Source organism: Delphinus delphis, chromosome 6 (genome assembly GCF_949987515.2).
Source record: "Delphinus delphis chromosome 6, mDelDel1.2, whole genome shotgun sequence".
In the NCBI taxonomy this organism is placed as follows: Eukaryota; Metazoa; Chordata; class Mammalia; order Artiodactyla; family Delphinidae; genus Delphinus; species Delphinus delphis.
In genome coordinates, this window is record NC_082688.1 from 103,010,553 (window position 1) to 103,032,029 (window position 21,477).

The 21,477-nt window shown below is 36.2% G+C and overlaps 1 protein-coding gene across 1 annotated transcript in view; it reads left to right on the forward strand.

The window, feature by feature from the left end:
- Positions 1-11,244, forward strand: part of PPP2R2A (protein phosphatase 2 regulatory subunit Balpha) — an 83,554-nt gene extending 72,310 nt beyond the window's left edge. The window contains exons 5-10 of the mRNA XM_060015191.1: positions 829-941; positions 1,670-1,847; positions 3,869-4,033; positions 4,960-5,129; positions 7,634-7,725; positions 10,246-11,244. Coding sequence (XP_059871174.1) covers positions 829-941; positions 1,670-1,847; positions 3,869-4,033; positions 4,960-5,129; positions 7,634-7,725; positions 10,246-10,525 — 998 coding nt within the window. The 3' untranslated portion in view covers positions 10,526-11,244. The remainder of the gene's footprint in view (positions 1-828; positions 942-1,669; positions 1,848-3,868; positions 4,034-4,959; positions 5,130-7,633; positions 7,726-10,245) is intronic.
- Positions 11,245-21,477: the final 10,233 nt, after the last annotated feature.

A 21,477-nucleotide genomic window follows, 5' to 3' on the forward strand; every position in this document is an offset into this window, starting at 1 on the left:
ATAAGATGCTGACATTAGAAAAAACTGGGTGAAGGGTATATGGAAACACTCTGCAACTTCTCTGTAACTCTAAACTTACTTCAGAATTAAAGCTTATTGGGCTTCCCTGGTGGCACAGTGGTTAAGAGTCCACCTGCCGATGCAGGGGACACAGGTTCGTGCCCTGGTCTGGGAAGATCCCACATGCCGCGGAGCGGCTGGGCCCGTGAGCCATGGCCACTGAGCCTGCATCGGCAGGCAGACTCTCAACCACTGCGCCACCAGGGAGGCCCCTGTCTTTCTCTTTATGACTTACTTCACTCTGTATGACAGACTCTAGGTCCATCCACTTCATTACAAATAGCTCAATTTCATTTGTTTATGGCTGAGTAATATTCCATTGTATATATGTGCCACATCTTCTTTATCCATTCATCCGATGATGGGCACTTAGGTTATTTCCATCTCCTGGCAAAATTAAATATTAAGCATTATATATGTATATGTTTGTATATATGTATAGACATATATGTGTTTATATGTACATAAATATACAATTTTTTCCCTTTAGGTTTAATTATTTTTGAAGGATAAGGACCTGGCTGTGACTTGATTTTAATATCAAATGGAATTTTACAAGTGCCAGTAACATAAATATGCGATTTCTGTACTGTTTTTCTGTGTATGGATGTTTTTATTCATCTGGTAGTAGGAAATTTGTTTTCTATTAAGTCAGATCACGGATTTTATTCTTGGGATACGAAATGGTGTGTTTAAATATATCTTAAAGTGTTCTTCTTCTATCAGTTTTAATCTTTTTTTTGAGGACTTTCTTTATTTTCTCCCCAGATAAAACAATAAAATTATGGAAAATCAGTGAAAGGGACAAAAGACCAGAAGGGTATAACTTGAAAGAGGAAGATGGAAGGTATAGAGATCCTACTACAGTCACTACACTACGTGTAAGTACATTAAAAAAAAAAAAAAGGTTCTAATTCTGATGAATTACATTTTGTATTCCTGTTATATATTATAGATAGTCAGCAGAACATCAGTAGGAATAATTACAGTCTGCTCTTTCCCAAGATTCGGTAACCAGATAGAACATTAATAACTCAAATATTAAACAGACCCTGATCTACAGAGAGGTTTCACTGTGGTCAGGGGCTGAACCAGGACTCAGCACAAGCCTGTGTTTTATACTGTGCCACCATACTCTCTTTTGCTCTCATGGTTTGATTGTCAGCTGTTAGAAGGTTAAGTTTCAAGGTTAACTTTCTTTGGAGATCAAAAAAAGTAGAAATGGACTAAATCTTTTAGTTGCAATTAAAAAAATACCAAGAATTAGATGCTTTGGGCTAATTTCCTTTTTAGCCACTTTAAATTATAAACATTTATTAGCTTTGCAAGTCTTTCAAGCAAAAGATTGAAACTGGGAAAAACTGCAAATTCTCATAGTACTGCTCTCTGTAAAAGAAGGTAAATTTTCCAGATTTTTCATTTTTCTTCCCATTTTAACACTTTAAATAAGCAGTCAAACATCAGTTGCTTTATAAAACTAAATCTGTGTAATATTATACTGTTTTATGTTCCCTCAAAAACTGGAGTAATGAAGTATTCTGGACCTTCAGTGCTTTTGTAAACAGTAAACATTTTGTAATCAACGGTTTTTCATGTGTCTTGTTGACAGGTGCCGGTCTTTAGGCCCATGGATCTAATGGTTGAGGCCAGTCCACGACGAATATTTGCCAATGCTCATACATATCACATCAACTCAATTTCTATTAATAGTGATTACGAAACGTATTTATCTGCAGATGATTTGCGGATTAATCTTTGGCACCTGGAAATTACAGACAGGAGTTTTAGTATCCATTTGGTTTCTTTTTTTTTGGTGTTTGGTAAAGAACGCATGTTGTGCCCATACTGGATTTATTTTCATCTCTCCTTAGGGTGTTTTGATTCTTTTTACAGTAGCTTCTTATTTTATACCATATTTTCTTTGTGTTTAAGTGATTAAACACTGGCTGACGTTATTTGATAAAAAGCATAACGTATCAATTTAAAAATTAGATTCTTAGAATTTTAAGGAATTCATCTGTTTGTACCTATGAAAATAGAAAATTTTTTAAATAGCTGTTTCTTGTAACAGAAACAAATATGTGGAGTATATTCTTTTTTTTTTTTTTTGCAGTACGTGGGCCTCTCACTGTTGTGGCCTCTCCCGTTGCGGAGCACAGGCTCCGGACGCGCAGGCTCAGCGGCCATGGCTCATGGGCCCAGCCGCTCTGCGGCATGTGGGATCTTCCCGGACCGGGGCACAAACCCGTGTCCCCTGCATCGGCAGGCAGACTCTCAACCACTGCGCCACCAGGGAAGCCCTGGAGTATTATTCTTAAAAAATGTTTTTAATTATAAAAATAAGATTGGAAAAAGAAATTCATACAAGTCATGATGCATGGCAGTATAAATACTTTCCCAAACCTCATTTTCATTGTTTATGTTATCCTCCTGAAATTTTTCTGTGCATATACAAGTGTGTGATATATCAGATATATACACACACATATACTATATACATATAAATATAGAAACGTATATATGTTTGTTTTTAATTTCTTGATAAATGTTAGTTATTATAACTGGTATTAATGTATGTCTTTCCAAATAGGTATCATTTGAAAAATTAACACACTACTATTATTCATACTCTACCAATACAGGCATACCTGTAGTGGTAGCTGCTGAAGGGTGGAGGAGCTGTGGCAACTTCTTTGAAATAAGACAACAGCGAAGTTTGCCACGTCAGTTTTGACTCTTCCTTTCATGAATGATTTCTCTGTAGTCTGCAGTGCTGTTTGACAGCATTTCACCCACAGTAGAACTTCCCTTCAGAACTGGAGTCAGTACCCTCAAACCTTGCTGCTGCTTTATCAACTAAGTTTATGTAATGTTCTAAGCCCTTGGTTGTCCTTTCAACAATTGACTAAATTCACCATCTTGTGGGCACAGTTCATGGCACCCCAAAACAATTACAATAGTGACATCAAAGATCACAGATCACCAAAACAAATGTAATAATAATGTAAAAGTTTGAAATATTGTGATAATAACCAAAATGTGACAGACACAAAGTGAGCAAATGCAGTTGGAAAAATGGCGCTGATAGACTTGCTAGATGCAGGGTTGCTACAAAACTTCAATTTATAAAAAATGCAGTATCTGTGAAGCTCAATAAAAGCGAAGCACAATGAAATGAGGTATGTTTATAGTGTATAAAAGAGCCTGTTTTCCTATACCTTTAGCAGTCTAGTTAGTGAAAACTTCTTGTTTTGATTCGCTTCTTTCATCCTGAGTAGATTTGAGCATGTTTTCGTATTTATCAACCATTTATATTTCTTTTGTTCTTTTCCGTATTTTTTCGTTGGATTTGCCTATATTCTTATTGGAATTTCTTTGTTTTTAAAGCACCTTTTCGACATCAAGTAAATCAGCTCCATTGTTTGTGTGTGAACAGTTTCCCTTTTTTGCCGCCGTACAGATTTTTCCTTTTGTTTTGTTTGGAGTATACACTAAGTTCTTAATATTTAGGAAGATGGTGTGTCAGTCTTTTTCTTATGGCTTCTTTTTCTTATGGCTTATCATACTCAGAAAAAAAAGACCTCTACATGCTAAGGTGATTTAAAATTCGCCCGTGTTTTCGTCTCAGACTTTTTTTCAAGCATTAAGAGTTTTGATCCCTCTGGGATTTATACCCATGTAAGTAGTAATATGCAGTTTAGAATTAATAGTTGTGCTTAAGTCTATGAATGAATTTTAGATTTGAAAAACATAAAATTATGCTTGACCTTTTTTCTAAGTGGAAATTCCTTAATAAAATGCTGTCCAGATATTGTGGATATCAAGCCTGCCAATATGGAGGAGCTGACAGAGGTGATTACAGCAGCAGAATTCCATCCAAACAGTTGTAACACATTTGTATACAGCAGCAGTAAAGGAACTATTCGGTTATGTGACATGAGGGCATCCGCCCTCTGTGATAGGCATTCTAAACGTAAGTTTATTGCATCTTGTTTTCAAATGATAACATTTTCTGTTTGTCTTCAGACATGGTAACTACATTTACATAGGTTTACAAGTCTTAAACCTCCTGTTCCCTTTGGTAAGCTGTCTGACTCAACATGAGGGATTGTAGGTTATTCTACTGGAAGAGCATAGAAGGCTGTCTTGGGGGCATGTCTGTTGAGTCCCAGTGGATGTATTTTTAATGGAATGCTATTCCTTGGGAACTTGAGTTGGGTTCTCCAGTCGTGTATTCAAGTAGAGCAGTTCCTTTCTTCCCTGCCTCCCTTCTCTCTTTTGTTCCCTCCCTTCCTTTCTTCCTTTATGTTTTGAGCTTCCTAGGAAGATTTCTTCTGAGATGAGGTTTCTTTGGCTTAAACAAGTTTGAAAAGTACCAGGTTAAAAAAATTAAAGGATTGCATTATTCTTATCTTCAAGTTGTTGAAGATTTTAAAAACTCATGAAGATTGGTACATGCTGCTTATCAAAATAATTTTACCAGGCCACTAAAAAAATAAAATGCGGGTATGAGTTGGAATGGTGAGGATGGTGTGTTTCTCATGGTGACAGTACAGGCAAAGTCAGTGAGGTATATGCAGGACCTCAGATTGGTGCACTGAAGTCAGACATCTTGAGTGGGTCTGGTTCTGCTGAATTAGCCAAATGACTCTGGAAGGTGCTGTGCTACATACGTCCTTTTGCATCTTCAACTTCAGTACTAAGTCACTCTCATTCTCTTAAGAAACTCTCAGGGAGGGTATGTTCTTACAGCCAGAGAGATGTTTTTCGGTTCTTTATTTACTCTGCCATTTTTAGCTCACTCTTAGGAAGTTGATGAATGGTGTTTTGAGTAAATGCTTTGTCCAAGCCAGAATATTTACAAATTGCCCTCAGCCCTCCTATTTTGCTTGTTTTTAGTGTTTGAAGAACCTGAAGATCCGAGTAACAGGTCTTTTTTTTCTGAAATCATCTCTTCAATTTCTGATGTAAAATTCAGCCATAGTGGTCGATATATGATGACTAGAGACTATTTGTCAGTCAAAATTTGGGACTTAAATATGGAAAACAGGCCTGTGGAAACATACCAGGTATTTGCAATTTTTTCTTTCAGTGAGTATATAACCTGTTTACTTACTTTTAAGTGTTCATAGAGAAGGATTTTGTACTATGTGTTAATCCCAGTACAGTGCAGTGCGTGTTCACCATTAGGCTTTTTCCTTCAGAGATCCATGAGTACACTGCCTTTGCTTATGTTAAATTTATATATATTTTTATAGGTTGTGTTTGTGTATTCAGTTTTAAAGTGTAAAGCTACCAATTTGGTTCGGTAATAACTTTTTTCCCCTGTTATCTACATTTAAAGTGAGGATGGAATTACGGTCTCTATCAAGGTCTGGGGGAAGAGGGTTGGGGAGAATGGTCAGTCCTAGTTGAGGTGTCCTGGATGGAGTCTGGATCGTGCTAGTTGAACTAGAGCTTAGCTTTGGTGTGCCCAGTCAAGTGAACTGGCATTCTCCTTTTGGCTAATAACTGTTGTCTTAACCTAAAGGAGAAGGACTTGTGAGAACCCAGCAGACAGCTTTAGGAGCTGCCTTTCTGTTGTAGGATGTCAGTTTGGATTCTCTTCTTGTCAGCCAAGCCACTACCGTGGATCCCTTTCTTCTGGAGAAGAGAATGAAGATGTGCACAGCTGGGAACAGGGTTGGGGGGCCAGTAGAAACCTGTGTTATGCCCTAAGCTGCAGTGTAGAAAACATTTAACACTGCTTTAGGAACACAGAATTTATAAATGGTACCTTCTTTACGTTGTATGTTCTCAGTAAAATTAGAAGGATGTTTCTCAAACTTTTTAATCCTCTTTGACAAACATGAACCACTTAAGAGTCTCCTTAATGGTATTTGAAATTTCAAAATAAATGCTACATTGAAACAACAAAGGGATACAATACTGCTTTGTTTTTAAATTACATTTGTGTAACTGCCGAGATTCTGATCTATCTCCTAGTGATCCGCACCACCATCACTGTCACCACCACCACCCCATTCCCACTGAGAATAATTGGTCTGAACCTTAACTTCATTCTCTTACATTGTTTGGTGAGAAACCCTGTATGTGCACTCTAAAACTTGGCTGAATTATCATGATTTACCTGTTTTACCTGATTTGCAGTTTTCTACCTATGCTGTACTAGATTAGTGATTGGGAGTAGAGTCACATCATGCTCAAATGTAGCATATGCAGATTCAGCTATTATTGAATATGTGTAATTGAAATGGACAGTTAAAATGACTTTAGGTTGTTTCATAGAGAATTCTAAGCATTGAGAAGGTACCTACTCTTTAAAAATTTTATTTATTTATTTATTTATGGCTGCATTGGGTCTTCGTTGCTGCACGTGGGTTTTCTCTAGTTGCGGCGAGAGGGGGCTACTCTTTGTTGCGGTGCGTGGGCTTCTCATTGCGGTGGCTTCTCTTGTTGCGGAGCATGGGCTCTAGGCGTGCGGGCTTCAGTAGTTGTGGCACGTGGGCTCAGTAGTTGTGGCTTGTGGGCTCTAGAGTGCAGGCTCAGTAGTTGTGGCTCATGGGCTTAGTTGCTCCGCGGCATGTGGGATCTTCCTGGACCAGGGCTTGAACCCGTGTCCCCTGCATTGGCAGGCGGATTCTTAACCACTGTGCCATCAGGGAAGTCCCAAGGTACCTACTCTTTTCTATCATTACTTCTTTTTAAGGTTCCCTTTAAGTAAAAAAGAATAGTGAGACAGAAACTTGTTCTTTTTCCTTATGATCACAACAAATACTTTGGAACTGTCCTTTGTAATTTAGTAATATTAATATAGAATTGTATCATTTCTCAGAATACTTTTTATGTAACTAATTTATTTTCTAGTTGATCCCTTTGTGAAATACTAGTGAGTAAACATAGAATTATACTTCAAAAAACAGAGCTACATTTTCATTATCTTTGGATATTGTATAAGTAATAACAAGTATATCAAATATTTCCATAACACATACCTGGAATAACCATATAATTTATCACCAAACTAGGGCAGGGTCATGCAATGCATAACGTATGCACTTAATAAGGTATTGTAGGCTTCAGTTATTTATGCCCCAAAAATGGTAGTGAAAAAGGAAGTAAAGCCACAGTATTGCATGTTTTTTATCAACAATTAATGGGCTGAAAATCAAGTGTTAGCAAATTCAAATATTGCTATAATATTCTTTAATTAGTCTCTTATCTGTGCCAGTTTTAAATGTTTTCTGGCCTAAATATTTCAGTCAAGCTTGTAAAGAGTACATGTGCTATGCCCAGAAGGGTATTTTTCTCTATTGTACGAGAGGAAAATGTGTGTTCATGGAAGGCGGATCAGATGTCTGTGAAAGGATAAAATACCTTTACTGTTTCTCAGAGAACTGAGTTTTTTTGTTTGTTTGTTTTGAGAATTGAGTTTTAATGAGACTAAAAGGTATGTATACATGTTTGTATATGCCTTAAAAATATATAGATTTGTTAAACCTTTTTCTAATTTCAAGAGCAGCAGATCTTAAGGTGTAAGCTAAGTATACATATATATTTATTTTTTCCCCAGGTGCATGAATACCTCAGAAGTAAACTTTGTTCACTATATGAAAATGACTGCATATTTGACAAATTTGAATGTTGTTGGAATGGATCTGACAGGTAAATTGATTTTAATTTGAACTGAACCCCTTATTCAAATTGAATTTCATTAGAGGAGAGAAATTTACTATTTCACTCCTAGTATGGTTGCTACATTTACTAACGGCCAACCTGTCTTTAAACTGACATAAATTACATTTACCAACTTCATTTTCCCTAGGGTTTCCTTGAAATAAATTTAGTAATCTTACAGCAGTATTGGCAGATAAAAATTAAACATTATGTTTCACTAGTAAATGTGAAAGTATCCCAAAAAATTCTAGATATAATATATTACGATATAAATTTTAAACTTTACCTTTTATGAACCAGATCAATCACATTTTTGACATGCCAGTGGTTAAAATGGTGAAATTTCAGTTTGGTTGTTACTTTGCTATTAAATTGTTTTGAGAAATATTTAGGCAGTAGATACTTCATTTGCAGCGTTACACACTGGTTTTTCCAGGTACTACATTAATACCTCATAGAAGAGAAGAGGTAATTACCATGTATTATTTTAACCATATTACCATGAGTAATTAAGCTTTTTATAATCCACAACTTCATCAAAATGTGTACCATTATTTCGAAGGATAAATAAGTCTTAATCATTCCGTTTTTAAATGTCAGTATTTATTTATTATGTTCCAATAGAACAGACAATAGTAAAAGAAAACATAATTCTGGAATTATTAACTTGCTTTCAAGGTACTCATTAATGAGTATTCAACAATAGTTTTATTGCTGAAGCTTAATAAGAGTCAGGTTTCATGGTGCTTTTGAATATAATAGAACTTGGATAATTTATCTTCTGTCTGATTCTTAAAATTGTTTTTATCTGATTATAATATGAGGCCCTGTAGGCTGGCCACAGCACACCTGGAGTAGGAGCAAGCAGGCTTCGAATCTGAATGCCACTGCTCACCCGAGGCGTCAAGGAGACAGGAAAGGGAAGGCGACACTGGTGGAGCAGGATATGGCGCAGTGCTACGGCCAGCTCGTCCTCATAGTGTTTAAACGTCGTGTTCCATTGTCAGGAAAAATTGTTTATTTCCCTTAACATAAAAAAATTTTTTTTGAAAGACTCTCCTATATAATGACAGTATAGGCATCTAAAGCAGAAAAATTTGCATTGATGCAGTACTGCTGTCTAATCCACAGATCCCCATAAATAACACGAGTTCTCTCAATGATGTCCTTTCTAGCAGAGAAAAAAAATCTGGTATCCAGTCCAAAAGTATATGTTTCATTTAATTTTCACATCTCATTAGTCTCCTTTAATCTGGAAAAGTTCTTCATTCTTCCCTTGTCTTTCATGACCTTGCTTTTTTGAAAACCACAGGCAATTTATTTTGTAGAATTTTCCTTAATTTGAGTGTTGTCTAATATTCTCTCGTGTTTAGATTCCAGTTACACATTTTTGGCAAGAATACCACAGAAATGCTGGCTAACAACACCTTTTAAAATAGCATAGACTAGGTGCCCTAATCCATTAAAACCTCAAGTTCAGCTAACATGGGGATGCCAGTCTAAACTACAGAAATTATTTTAAAAGAAATACAGTTTTATTACCTTCAGGAATATGCACCGACCTGAGTTTGGTTAAAATGTTGTGAAGTGTCCTTCGGGAGAATTGACATTAATGAATAGGTCATGATCATTTGTATTTAATATGTGACCCTGTATAATATATAATATTTGTAAGTATTCAGAGATGTTTTCAAGCATTACCTTAAACAGTTCCCGGTGTCCTATAATCTTATTTACAATAATAATTTAAACCATGTGGGAAGGATGTAAGTAATTTATTAATGGTTTCAAACATGTGAAGTTTTGCTCATTGGGCTGCTTAGCAGATGTTGAGCCGTGATGGATGGCGAGTAGGACTGACAGAGAAATCGTCTTAGGGTTAATAGGCAAGAATGTGGTGCCCCTGTAAAATGATACTATTAAAAATATTTGTCAAAAAATGCTTAAAATATATTTAGTGTTATAGGTTAAACGATTTTCTGTTAATAATAGTTGTATATGCTACTTTCTTTATATACTCTGAAGCAGATTTCTTATAAGCATACATAAGATGTTATTGTCTGAACCAGACAGTGTCCTGGGGACATAAATAGCTTATAATGTAAATCATAAAATAAAGCACTGGTTTCTTACAGAAAGCTGTATACCATTGTTTTGGTTTTTTTGTTGTTGGTTGGTAGAAGCTGGCTGGTCTAGTTGGTTGCATAGACTGAAGTTGCAAAAATATTCAACTGATAATTCAGTACTACTTACAAGCTTTACTTGAGGATGCTTTCAACTTTGCTGACAGTTTTGGTAGTCATGAAAAGGAGTCATTAATAGAAAATCAAGTTTACTAATACTATATTCCTAGTTTATTCCAGTGATTGTTCCCTGGGTTGGTGTCAGCCGCCCCCTCCTTAAATCCAAATCTGCTTGAAGTAGCTCTTTCTTTGGAGTACTAGGCAAGGTTTCACCATTGAAAACTAATGTTCATTATTTGACTGAGTGCTCTGTCTACTTTTACAGTGTTGTCATGACTGGATCTTACAATAATTTCTTCAGAATGTTTGACCGGAACACAAAGCGAGACATAACCCTAGAAGCATCACGGGAAAACAATAAACCTCGCACAGTTCTGAAGCCACGCAAAGTGTGTGCAAGTGGCAAGCGAAAGAAAGATGAAATAAGCGTTGACAGCCTAGACTTCAACAAGAAAATACTTCATACAGCCTGGCACCCCAAGGAAAATATCATTGCTGTAGCTACTACAAACAATCTGTATATATTTCAAGACAAAGTGAATTAGGGTTGGCATTCCTAGCAGAAGAGCCCACTTCCTGCTTAGTTGAGATAGTTGAATCTAGCATTCATACTTAAAAAAGAGAGGTCCATTGTGGCGCCCCTTTTCCAGTGTTTGACAATGTGCCATTCGACAACACATTTTTAATAGCTACATGGAGAAAGCTCTGTGGATTCCTCACTGTGGTGTTCTCCATGTCTGCTAGCCATTTAGGTAAGGGTAGGGCACTTTTAATTTAAATGACTTCTTGCACCATCTTGCCTAATGGACTAGATTGGACTGTATCAACATTGATTTACTCCACTTTTTATGCCTTCCATTGTGATGACGTCAAACACAAGTGAAAGCCTTCAGTCATGCTTATGGGATTTAATTGTGTATCCTCATTACTGTATCATTTGTGGGGTACACCCCTCCCCCCTTTTTTAAATTAAATACAGCTCATTCTTACTGTGGCTTGTAGCATTCCTCCTCTTCTGGCCTCCTGGACTCTTCCCCTTCATCTCTCTTACCCTTGCCCCTCCACCCAGTCTTGGTGGTGGTATAAAAAAGGAAAGAACGAAAGCACACAAAACGAGTCAGTTTGGGGTCAGTGGTAAAGGGGGTATATGTTGCGAACAAATGTTTTAATAACAGTTGGCTGTAATCACTCCTTGCCATGTCTGGCACTGAAAATAAGGAAAAAAAAAAACTACTACTGAATAAACGTGACAAAGAATGGAGAATCTGGTTTTCTTTTTCTTTTTAATCTACCCCTTTAAGCCAATATTTTGTGTCATAGCTTTGGGTGCAGTGAAATGAAATGAGGTTCCATTGTTTTATGGGTATTTTTGTTAATTATTTTTAACAAGTGTTCTTTTACATGGAGGAGAGGTATTGGTTCTGTATGAACATGTTTTGACTATATATTGATATTACTAAGGATATCATGATCTATACATGCTACTAGATTTTTTTTTTTTACTGTAGTTATAAGGGTATTGGATACATTGTATCTACACTTAATTCATTATCTGTTAATGAAACTGTTGTAAATGGGAACCAAATTTGTAGAACTTCATTTTTAAAGACTTTACAGTGCTTAATTTCATTTTTGTGTTACTAAATACTAAGTCAAAGTCTTAAAGTTTTTAAACAAGTTAAAACTTTTTTTATCAGTCAGTCATAAAACTATAACATAAAACTATCCTCAAGTGATTTACATAGATAAAATGGACACTGCACTAAATTTTTCTTTTTGTATTCTACTGCTATCAAATCTGAATGAAATGTACTTTGTCATAGATGTTTTTCTTTTATTTTTGGTTTTCCAAAGCTATTAATGTTAAAGACAAACTTTAAAGGTACAGTGTTCCAAAAGTGCTTAATGGATTCCAACAGCTGCCTCAAATAAAAATTTAGTAATATGTATATGACTACATTTTCCCTAAATGGTGATACCTTATCCAAAGATGAAGAGTACCCCTATTTTTAATAGGTAGAATGAACCTTTGTGTCAATCTTGCAGAAGCTTTAATGGAGAAAGAATGACCTTTATTTTTCAAAGATAAATGAGTAGGCATTTATATTAGAGAATGGTAGTATGTTTTGGTTGAGCAGTAATATACAACCTTGAATTTTAGAGGACTCTGAGTGCTTCTTATTATTTGTCCACTACCTTATTGTTCTCTTCTCACCAATGAAAAATGATTAAAGAATTCCACCGTAATTCCCTCTACACTTATACAGATACTATGTCTTGTAAGTCAACATTTTTAGCACACAGGAGAAATTATATGTAATAAAATTACTGTATCTTTTGGACTGAACAAATTTGAATTTGTGTTTAAACACTTTGATTATATGTCTGATAATTCTTAAAATAATGGCACTTTTACTAATTTATTTGGGGATCTTGGGTACATTCATAACTTGTGTTTTTCTTCATGCTTGACTTGGAAGTGGGCTATTCCCCTGCCATGAGCAGATCAGGCAGTTTTCCAGAAGATCTTCTTGGGAGATTGCTTCCCTAAAGTTTGGGTGTAGGTATTAAAATAACACCATCAAACAGCTCTTGGAAATTGTTCTTTCATTTAGCAGTAGCTATGACGATTCTCATCCATGACACTAAGGGTTAGTTTTATATATTTAAGAGAGAAACATTGCTTAAATTAAAATGCCTCTATAAAGGAATGCTATTATAAATTATTATAACAATATTCTCAAGTATCAATTTTTAATTTCTTTGGTGTAGCAAACTATAAGCCCAGCCACTCATGGTCGTGGTTAATCTTTTATAGAACACACTTAGTCTTGTCAAGTTGCTTGTATTCTCCTATTCTCTTGACACCTACAAATATATACATATTCTATCCCTCTGTCTTAACCTTTTTGAAAAGTTATGGTAGGAAAAAAACCTTTCATTCTGTTAATCTCTTGATCTTGATTTAGTGGCTGGGCAATAGTTATATAAATCTGTATCTGTATAAACTCATGTTTATATAACTTAACTACTGGATATTAAGCTTTCTTCTGTGAAGCCCTGAGACTTTGGAATAGAAAAGTACATTCACACACTCTTTTTCCTTTCAAATTAAGCGAGGATTTAAAAAACAACCTTCAATGTGAGGATTATTCTGTTCACAGACATTCCTAAGGAAAACTAAAAATAATAAAACTGAGGTTCTTTTAGTTTGTAACAGTATTTATACAAGTAACATGTTGGTTCTTGGAAAATTATTTGTGAAAGCTAAACAGTTACTGATAGAAGTATTTTAGTGAAATTTAAACCATTACCTTGTTGGGGAACACTGCTTCAGCATCTTCTTTCTACCGCATAAAAATTCAAGGGGGGATAGTAATGTGCACTTCTGGAAGAACAAAGCCAAGCCCAACCCCTACCCCTAAAAAAGAAAGAAAAGACAGGTTTATGCTAGGTAATAAAGAATCGAGGCAATTTTACTGTAGTATTTGAGAGCATTACTATTTTAGATACTTATCTGTTCAGACGGTTGATAATTAAAGCTTTGTGTGTGAGAGAGACACCATGGTTAAAAGAGGTTTTTTACACACCCCTCCTCTCCAGAAAGCCTTGGAAACTTGTTCCGCTTCATCTTGTAACTGTGCATATAAGGTCAAGACATTATGTCTCACTCTTTGGTGTTAATCAAAAGCTTAGAGAATTTACAAAGTCTTGAGGTTCTCAGATGCTGGTTTTAAGTGTAATGATAAATTGAGTTTTGTCTCCTTGACATGTTATTGCATAATGGTATTGAACTTTGTGACCTACTGTGTAAGAAATGAACGCCCACCTTGCAGGCTTAAAGTTAATAATACGTATGAAAAGGCCCACCTTAGCACCTACCTATAAAAAGGAAGGCACTACAAAATTTAGTTTCCTGCAAAAGGAGCAATTTGGCAAACAAAAATAATTAAACTGGCCTAAAGGGAGAAAGCTAGTATTTATTTACCTTTTAAAAATGTTCTGCACTTACATGAACAGCAGCCAGTTATTTGAGGACTTTCCCACTAGGGGACACCAGTTAAGCCTTGACCAACACAATTTTTGTATTTTTGAGAATGCATAAATGAGATTCTGTTTCTATATTGAAAGAGCTTCATTATTAAAAACCAAATTTGGGAACCAGATAAAGGGAAAGTCCGAAGTGTATTTATGCCCAAATAAAACCGCTATTCAACATGATCCTGGAGTGAGTGATGGAGGGGGAACCCAAATATCAACTATGCTGTCATGGTCATACCTTACGGGAGAAGTAGCAAAAATGAAACTGGAAGAGAATTATGAACTGCCCTTTCAGTCATAGATAACTCAGTCTGCCCCCTTCCCCTTGCAAAATCAGATCCTTATGTACCATGTTCACTTTCTCCTTAAGAAGGAGACCAGGACTTTCACGTTGCACGCTTATGCTGATTTAACTCTGGAATGTCTAAATTCCTTTAAAAAAAAGTAACTTCTGCCTTCTGAATACATGTTCTTCAGATAGACCAAAAAAAAGAAAAAATACCCCAGCAGTTAATCATGCAGAGAAAACTCCCATTCACATTTGTATGAATTCTTTTGTTCTCTCTCTTCTGGGCATACTTTAAGCCAGATTTCCCCTCTGAATAGCCTCATAATCTGTGGCTGATCCTTTATTTATTTAACTAGTGCCTGTTACCAAGATTGATGTTTATTTTCATTTTTGCAAGTGGAAATATTGGAATAGTGACCATACATACCAGCCTTGGTGTGTAAGATTTTTAGGATACACTCCTAGAACTGTAATTACTGTATTAAAGGATATGGGTGTATTTAAGATTTGGTACATATTGTCAAATTTCTGTTCCAAAAATGGAAGTTCCATCACAAATACACCCCTATCTTCACACTCTCAATAATGGACAAAAACCTCGTGTTTTATCTTGGTCAATCAGAAAAAGTCAAAAATGGTAACCCAATTTGTGTTTACATGTTTCTAGTCAGATATTATTTTCTATAATCTGGATACCAGACTTTATGACATATGCTTTATAAATATTTTCTCCCAGTATGAGGTTTGTCTTTGCACAGAGCTTTTTGAAGAGCAGAAATTCTTAATTTTCACAGAAGTCCACTTTTTCAACTTTTTCTTTAATGGGTTATGCTTTTGGTGTCATATCTAAGAAATCTGCCTAACTTAAGGTGACAAAATTTTTAATATTTTTAGAAGTTTAATAGTTTTCAGTTTTTATATTTACGTCTGATTGATTTGAGTTGGTTTTTGTATATGTTTACATATAAAAATTATATATGTACCATATATAGATTGAGGTTCATTTTTCTTTGCACCTTTGTTGAAAATCAGTTGACACAGCATTAGCCTATTTCTGAACTATTCCATTAGTTTATACGTCTGAGCTTTCACCCATACTACACTGCGTGATCACTGTAGCTTTGCATAAGTAATGCAACTATGTTCTTTTTGAAAACTGCTTTGCTAATTTTAGTTCCTTTGCCTTGCTATGTACATTTTAGAATCAGCCTGCTGACAAGAACAAAACCACCTGCTTGGATTTTGATAATGATTGCATTGAATCCATAGACCAGTTCAGGGAGAGTGGACCTCTTAATATTCGTCCTCCAATCCATGAATGCAGCATGTTGCTCCATTTATATAGGTCTTTGATTTCTTTTATCAGTGTTTTTAGATTTTAGCATACAGATCTTGCACATATATTGTTAGTACTTTATGGGTTTTTTTGTGTGTGCTTTTGTAAATGGTACTTTAAAAATTTTCAATTTCCAAAATGTTCATTGCTAATATCTAGATATACGATTGATTTTTGTATTTTGACCTTGTATCCTGACACCTTGCCAGATTCACTTATGTAGATTTTTTAAAAGTTTTCTACGTAGTCATGTCTGCAGATTATTATTTATAATAAATGTTTTATTTTTTTCCAGTCTTTCCAGTTTTCCTTTCCAACGCCTTTTATTTCTTTTTCTTGTCTTGCTGCACTGGTTAGACCTTCCAGTATGATGGTGAAAGGAGTGGTGATATCAGACACATCCTTGCCTTGTCACCAGTATTAGGGGGCAAGCATGCAGTCTTTTACCATTAAGTGTATCAGGTGTAGATTTTTGTAGACGGTCTTTATCAGGTTGAGGAAATTCCCTTTTACTCCTAGTTTTCTGAGAGTTCTTAATTATGAATGGATGTTGGATTTTGTCAGATGTTTTTTCTGCATCTATTAAAATGATCATTCTTCGTAAGGTTGACATGGTGAATTACACTGATTTTTAATTGTGGAACCAGTATTTTTGCTTCAAGTTTCATGAGAGATATTGATCTCTAGTTTCCTTACTTTTTAATGTCATTGGTCAGTGTAATGCCTCATAAAATGTTTCTCTCCTCACCTATATTATTGAAGATTGTAGATAGAATTCATATAATTTCTTCCTTAAATGTTGGGTAGAATTCACCAGTGATGCCACTTGGGCCTCCTTATTGAAAGGTTGTTATCTGAAGTCAATTGTTTTGAAGACATAAAATTACACAAATTATCTATCATTTCTTAAATGAGTTTTGGCAGTTTGCCCTTCAAGGAAATTGTCCATTTCACCTAAGCTGTCACATTTATGAGCACAGTTATTCATAACATTCTCTTATCTTTTGTCTTAGTCTGCTCAGACTACTTTAACAAAATACCATAAACTGGGTTTTCATTTATTATTTCATAGTCAAACCAAAGAGTTATTTATAGTTAGAAAGTCCTTCTCCAACTTAAAATGAGAAAAAGTTATTTTATGTTCATTTTTATGTTTGATGGTTTTATTATGAATCATTTTATTCCTTCATTGCATTCTCATTTCTATTAGTGGTGTTCTAATTCTGAACTCCATTAAGGTTATAAGAGGGAAAAATTGTTATAGGTGAAGTATTCAGTCCAAAATATCAAATAATGTGCCCCATTAGCATTAATTAATCTTGATCTATATACATCAATAATTATTGCTTAAAGGGAACTCAAATGTCATTAAACCAAACTCCTCATTTGAAAGATGACACAATATAAAATTGTTCTGTCAAGGGTCACATTAGCTGTGAGTCACTCTACAAAGAGAACTGTAATATATGTCCCTTTTGAGAACTGAAATGTATTATTTTATTATTCTCTGAATCTCTCAGCAGAGTCCGCGGAATGAAGCACCATAATTTGAAGTTTTCCAAGTGACATTTTGCTTCCTCACAGTATCTTTGAAAATGTTAATTTATTAGCCCCAACCTAGATCAAACTCTTGCTGCCCACAGTTTACTTAGTAACGCCTGAAAGAATCCACTGATCAGGTTATGTAGTTGTTACCTTAAGTGGCAAAGAACAAGGTGGTTAGGATGTGGTGTAATGCCACACCTGGAACCCTGCCAGTCTAAGAAAATATTATAAAGTTCTTTCCTCCTCTTAGCCTCCCTTCACTCTCAACTGGCAGCAAATGATGACCGATCTTGCAGAAAAGTTGATTTGGTCACTGGATGAGAAGGCCTCTCAACAGCTCATTCTTCAATTTATTCTACCATGTTTACTTACTTCTCTTCCTTCTGAAACTACTAAGTTTACACCTCTGCTTTAGACTTAGGGCCAAAACAAGGCAAAATTATTTGTAATTGGGTATGATATGGAATTCATACTCAATATAATTAATAATTATCAAATACTTTGCAGAGTACATCATGGTTTATGTAGCGCTCTTAGAAACATTCCATTTGATCCCTACTATATCCCTGAGATAGTGAGAGAGGGTTACTATCCCTGTTCGACCCTTGATTAGGCTCAGAGAGGATGTAACTCGCCCAGTGTCTCACCACGGGTAAGCCTGGACATGGGACCCAGTTTTTCTTACTCCGGGGTCCCATGGTTTTTTGCGCTACATTACACACAATGCCTCTCTGAGGTTAAAGACATCTGTATTTTTACTTAATTTCCATTTTATAATGGTAATGACGATGATGATAATTGCACTGTACTAAGGATTTTACATAAATTAATTTTCTCAAAGTAACCTGCCTAGAGCTACACAGCTAGTAAATACTGCCCAGTTGGTCATCTCCAGAGCCCACAGTCTTACCACTACTTTAGACTGCCAGTAAAGAGAAAAAAAAGTCCATCCACAGTTCTACCTCTCAGAGATCATTTGTTTTGCTTTCATATATACAAAACATGGAGTGCTATTCATACTGTTCTGTAAACTATTTTCACATTATGGCCCACATTTTCCCATCACTGATAAACATTTTCATTTTTAATGACTGTATTACAAGGATATACCATTGCATATTAAACTGACTTTATTGGCCACATCTAGTTTTTTTTTTCTAAATTTTTTGTTGCTAATAATGCTGCAATGACTATCCATGTACAGACTCTTTGATTATTTTGTTAGGCCAATTTCCTGAAAGTGAAAGTTCTAGATCAATAGACTACATTTAAAATTTGAATACACAGTATCCACCAGAAAGGGTGTAGACAAAGCTTTGTTAGTGCCACAAGCTTAAGATCCTAAGTTATTTTTGTTTGTTTCTTTTGGCCCTGCACCGCATGGCTTGTGGGATCTTAGTTCCCCCACCAGGGATCGAACCCAGGCCCTTAGCAGTGAAAGCTCGGATTCTTAACCACTGGACCTCCAGGGAATTCCCTTAAGATCCTAATTTAGATATCAATATTACAGGTGCCAAAGCAGTTCCCAAAATTGTGGATCAGTACGTCCATTTCCTGACTGATTTATATCATTTGGTCCTTATTTTTCCAAAAGCAATAACACTGCAGAGTTCTCAAACTCGATGAAACTTCAGGGATCAAGGCAAAATATTTTCTGCATGATAACAACTGTGGCTCTTTCTCTTGACAGGAAAGTAAAACTATAATTTGAGAGAAATCATTCCCCGGATGAATGCACGGGCAGCCAGCTTTTTTTTTTTTTTTTTTTTTGAGCATTTGAAAGGAAACCAATCCTTTCCTACAAGTCAAATGCTAAATAATTACACCTCATAGACTAAACTTCGCATAACCCCATAACTAATAAGTAGGAACTCTGTGATTAGTAAAAAGTTCTGAAGGAAGGATGCCTGGCAGTGCAGCTGGTGTGTCCAGGTGGGATCTCTGTAAATCCGGGGAAAGAAGAATCTGGCCCAACGGGAGCCATTTTTCTAGACAGTGCCTTGGAGGCCAAGAAACTAGATAACAACCAGAATACACTGGCCACTTCATTCACATATGTGTGAAAATGAAAAGGGAGCATAGTAGCGGTGAGTTTGTACTTTGCAGTCAAATGGTTCTGGGTTCGAGTACTAGTTCTATCACTGTCATCTTGTGTATGGTACTTCGCAAGTGTCTCAGTTTTCTCATTTGTAAAATAGTAATAATACCTAACTTGTAAGATTGTTGAGAGAACTAAATAGAAAATTATCTATATGAGGCACCTATAAAGCCTGGCTCATATTAAGTACACAATAACGTTAGCTGCTATTGTAAATGTGTGACACCACCTTCTACCTGATGTGTTAGCTAACTGGGTTTGGATGAAGGCAATGTGTATACATCCACGACATTTGTACCTACAAACTCTCTGGCATCTAGACCCAGCTTAACTCACACGTAATTCACAAATGTCCCCTCATGGTAAATAACGTTTTATGGTACAGACTCATCTTCAGGCCTTCCCCCAAAGTGGCCCCGGCTAGACCACATGTCCTGCCCCCTTAACTAGGAACTCACTTGCATGTGGCTTTTCTCATCATAATAAATATGGGAAAGGGACATTTACCAGGGCAGTTGGGAGTGATTCAGGCTTTCCTCAGTAATGTACTTTGCCTTCACTGAAATCTGCTTCCCTACATCAAGGAAACCCTAATGCAGTTTACCAAGTGCTAAAGAACAGGCCGTTGTCTCTCGCCCCCTTTTCTTCTTCTAGGGCTCCCGTCTGGGCCTTCTGCTGCCATTCTCAGGCCTCCTGCCTGTGCTCTGAGCATGCCAAGTTTCTGGTCATCACAAGGCTGCTCCTTTATGTCTTTGTTCAAATGTCTACTCCTCAGAGAGTTTTCTGCAGACTAAATCTAGTCCACATCCTTCAGTTAGTCTTAATCACCAACCGCTGACCTTCTATTTACGTCTTGGTGCTTGTTACTATCTGAAGTTATTTCAATCACACACTTGATAATTACCTGTCTCGCTACTGAGATAGGAAGCTACAATAAAGAGGCCGCCTTAACTGCAGTGATCGGGATGCCAAAACATGCCTGGCACTTGAGAAGTGCTCAAAGAATATTTTATTGAATGATTGAGTGAATACATCCTGGCTTTTTGATTAGTCCTCTATAACCTTGCTGAAGCTACTCAATGTATCTAAGCTTCAGATTCCTCACTGGTAAAATGATACTGATAATGATACTTAAACTCACAGGGTGTGGTGAGGATCAACTGAAGTAATTTACGTGGCAAACTTCCTGGCGTTTAAACAGTAGCTATTATGATGTTGGCATATTTAATGATGATGTGATATCTTGTATTTATTAAAGGAAATTTTCATTGGATATAGATTCTAGGTAGACTTTTTGCTTTCAGCACTTTTAAGAAATTCCAATACTTTCTGCCTTCCATAGTTTTCAATGAGGAGTTTGCTGTTTTCTTATCTTTGTCTCTCTGTAAGTCGTGTGTCGTTTTTTAGCTATCACTTTTAAGATTTTCTCTTTATCACTTTTTTTTTTGGCCACATATTTAGGATGTGCCTTGCTATGATTTCCTTCATCGTTTTCCCATTTAGGGAACCTACAAAAGAACTGTAGGAGAACTACAAAAGGTGTAACATACACAGTTTATAACAGAAGGAGAAAAAAGGAGAAAAAGGAAAAAAGACATTTGAAAAAAATAATGACTAAGAGTTTTCCCCTAAATGAACGTCAAATACCAAATCACTGGTACAAAAAACGCAGAACACCAAGCAGGATAAAAGCAAAACAAGGGCTTCCCTGGTGGCGCAGTGGTTGAGAGTCCGCCTGCCGATGCAGGGGACGCGGGTTCGTGCCCTGGTCCGGGAAGATCCCCCGTGCCGCGGGGCGGCTGGGCCCGTGAGCCATGGCCGCTGAGCCTGCGCGTCTGGAGCCTGTGCTCCGCAATGGGACAGGCCACAACAGTGAGAGGCCCGCATACCGCAAAAAAAAAAAAAAAAAAAAAAAAAAATAATACTAGAGAAGGGATGGAGGAATTAGGATTATTTTGTTATTATAAGTCGCTCATACTACCTGGGAAGCAGTACAGTGTTATTTGAAAGTAGATCTGAATTAATTGTAAATGTATATTGCAAACTCTAGGGCAACCACTGAAAAAAGAGGGAAAAAGGTATAAATGATATGCTAAGAAAGAAGACAAAATGGAATCATATAAACTGTCCAATAAAATTACATGAGACAGGGCTTCCCTGGTGGCGCAGTGGTTGAGAATCTGCCTGC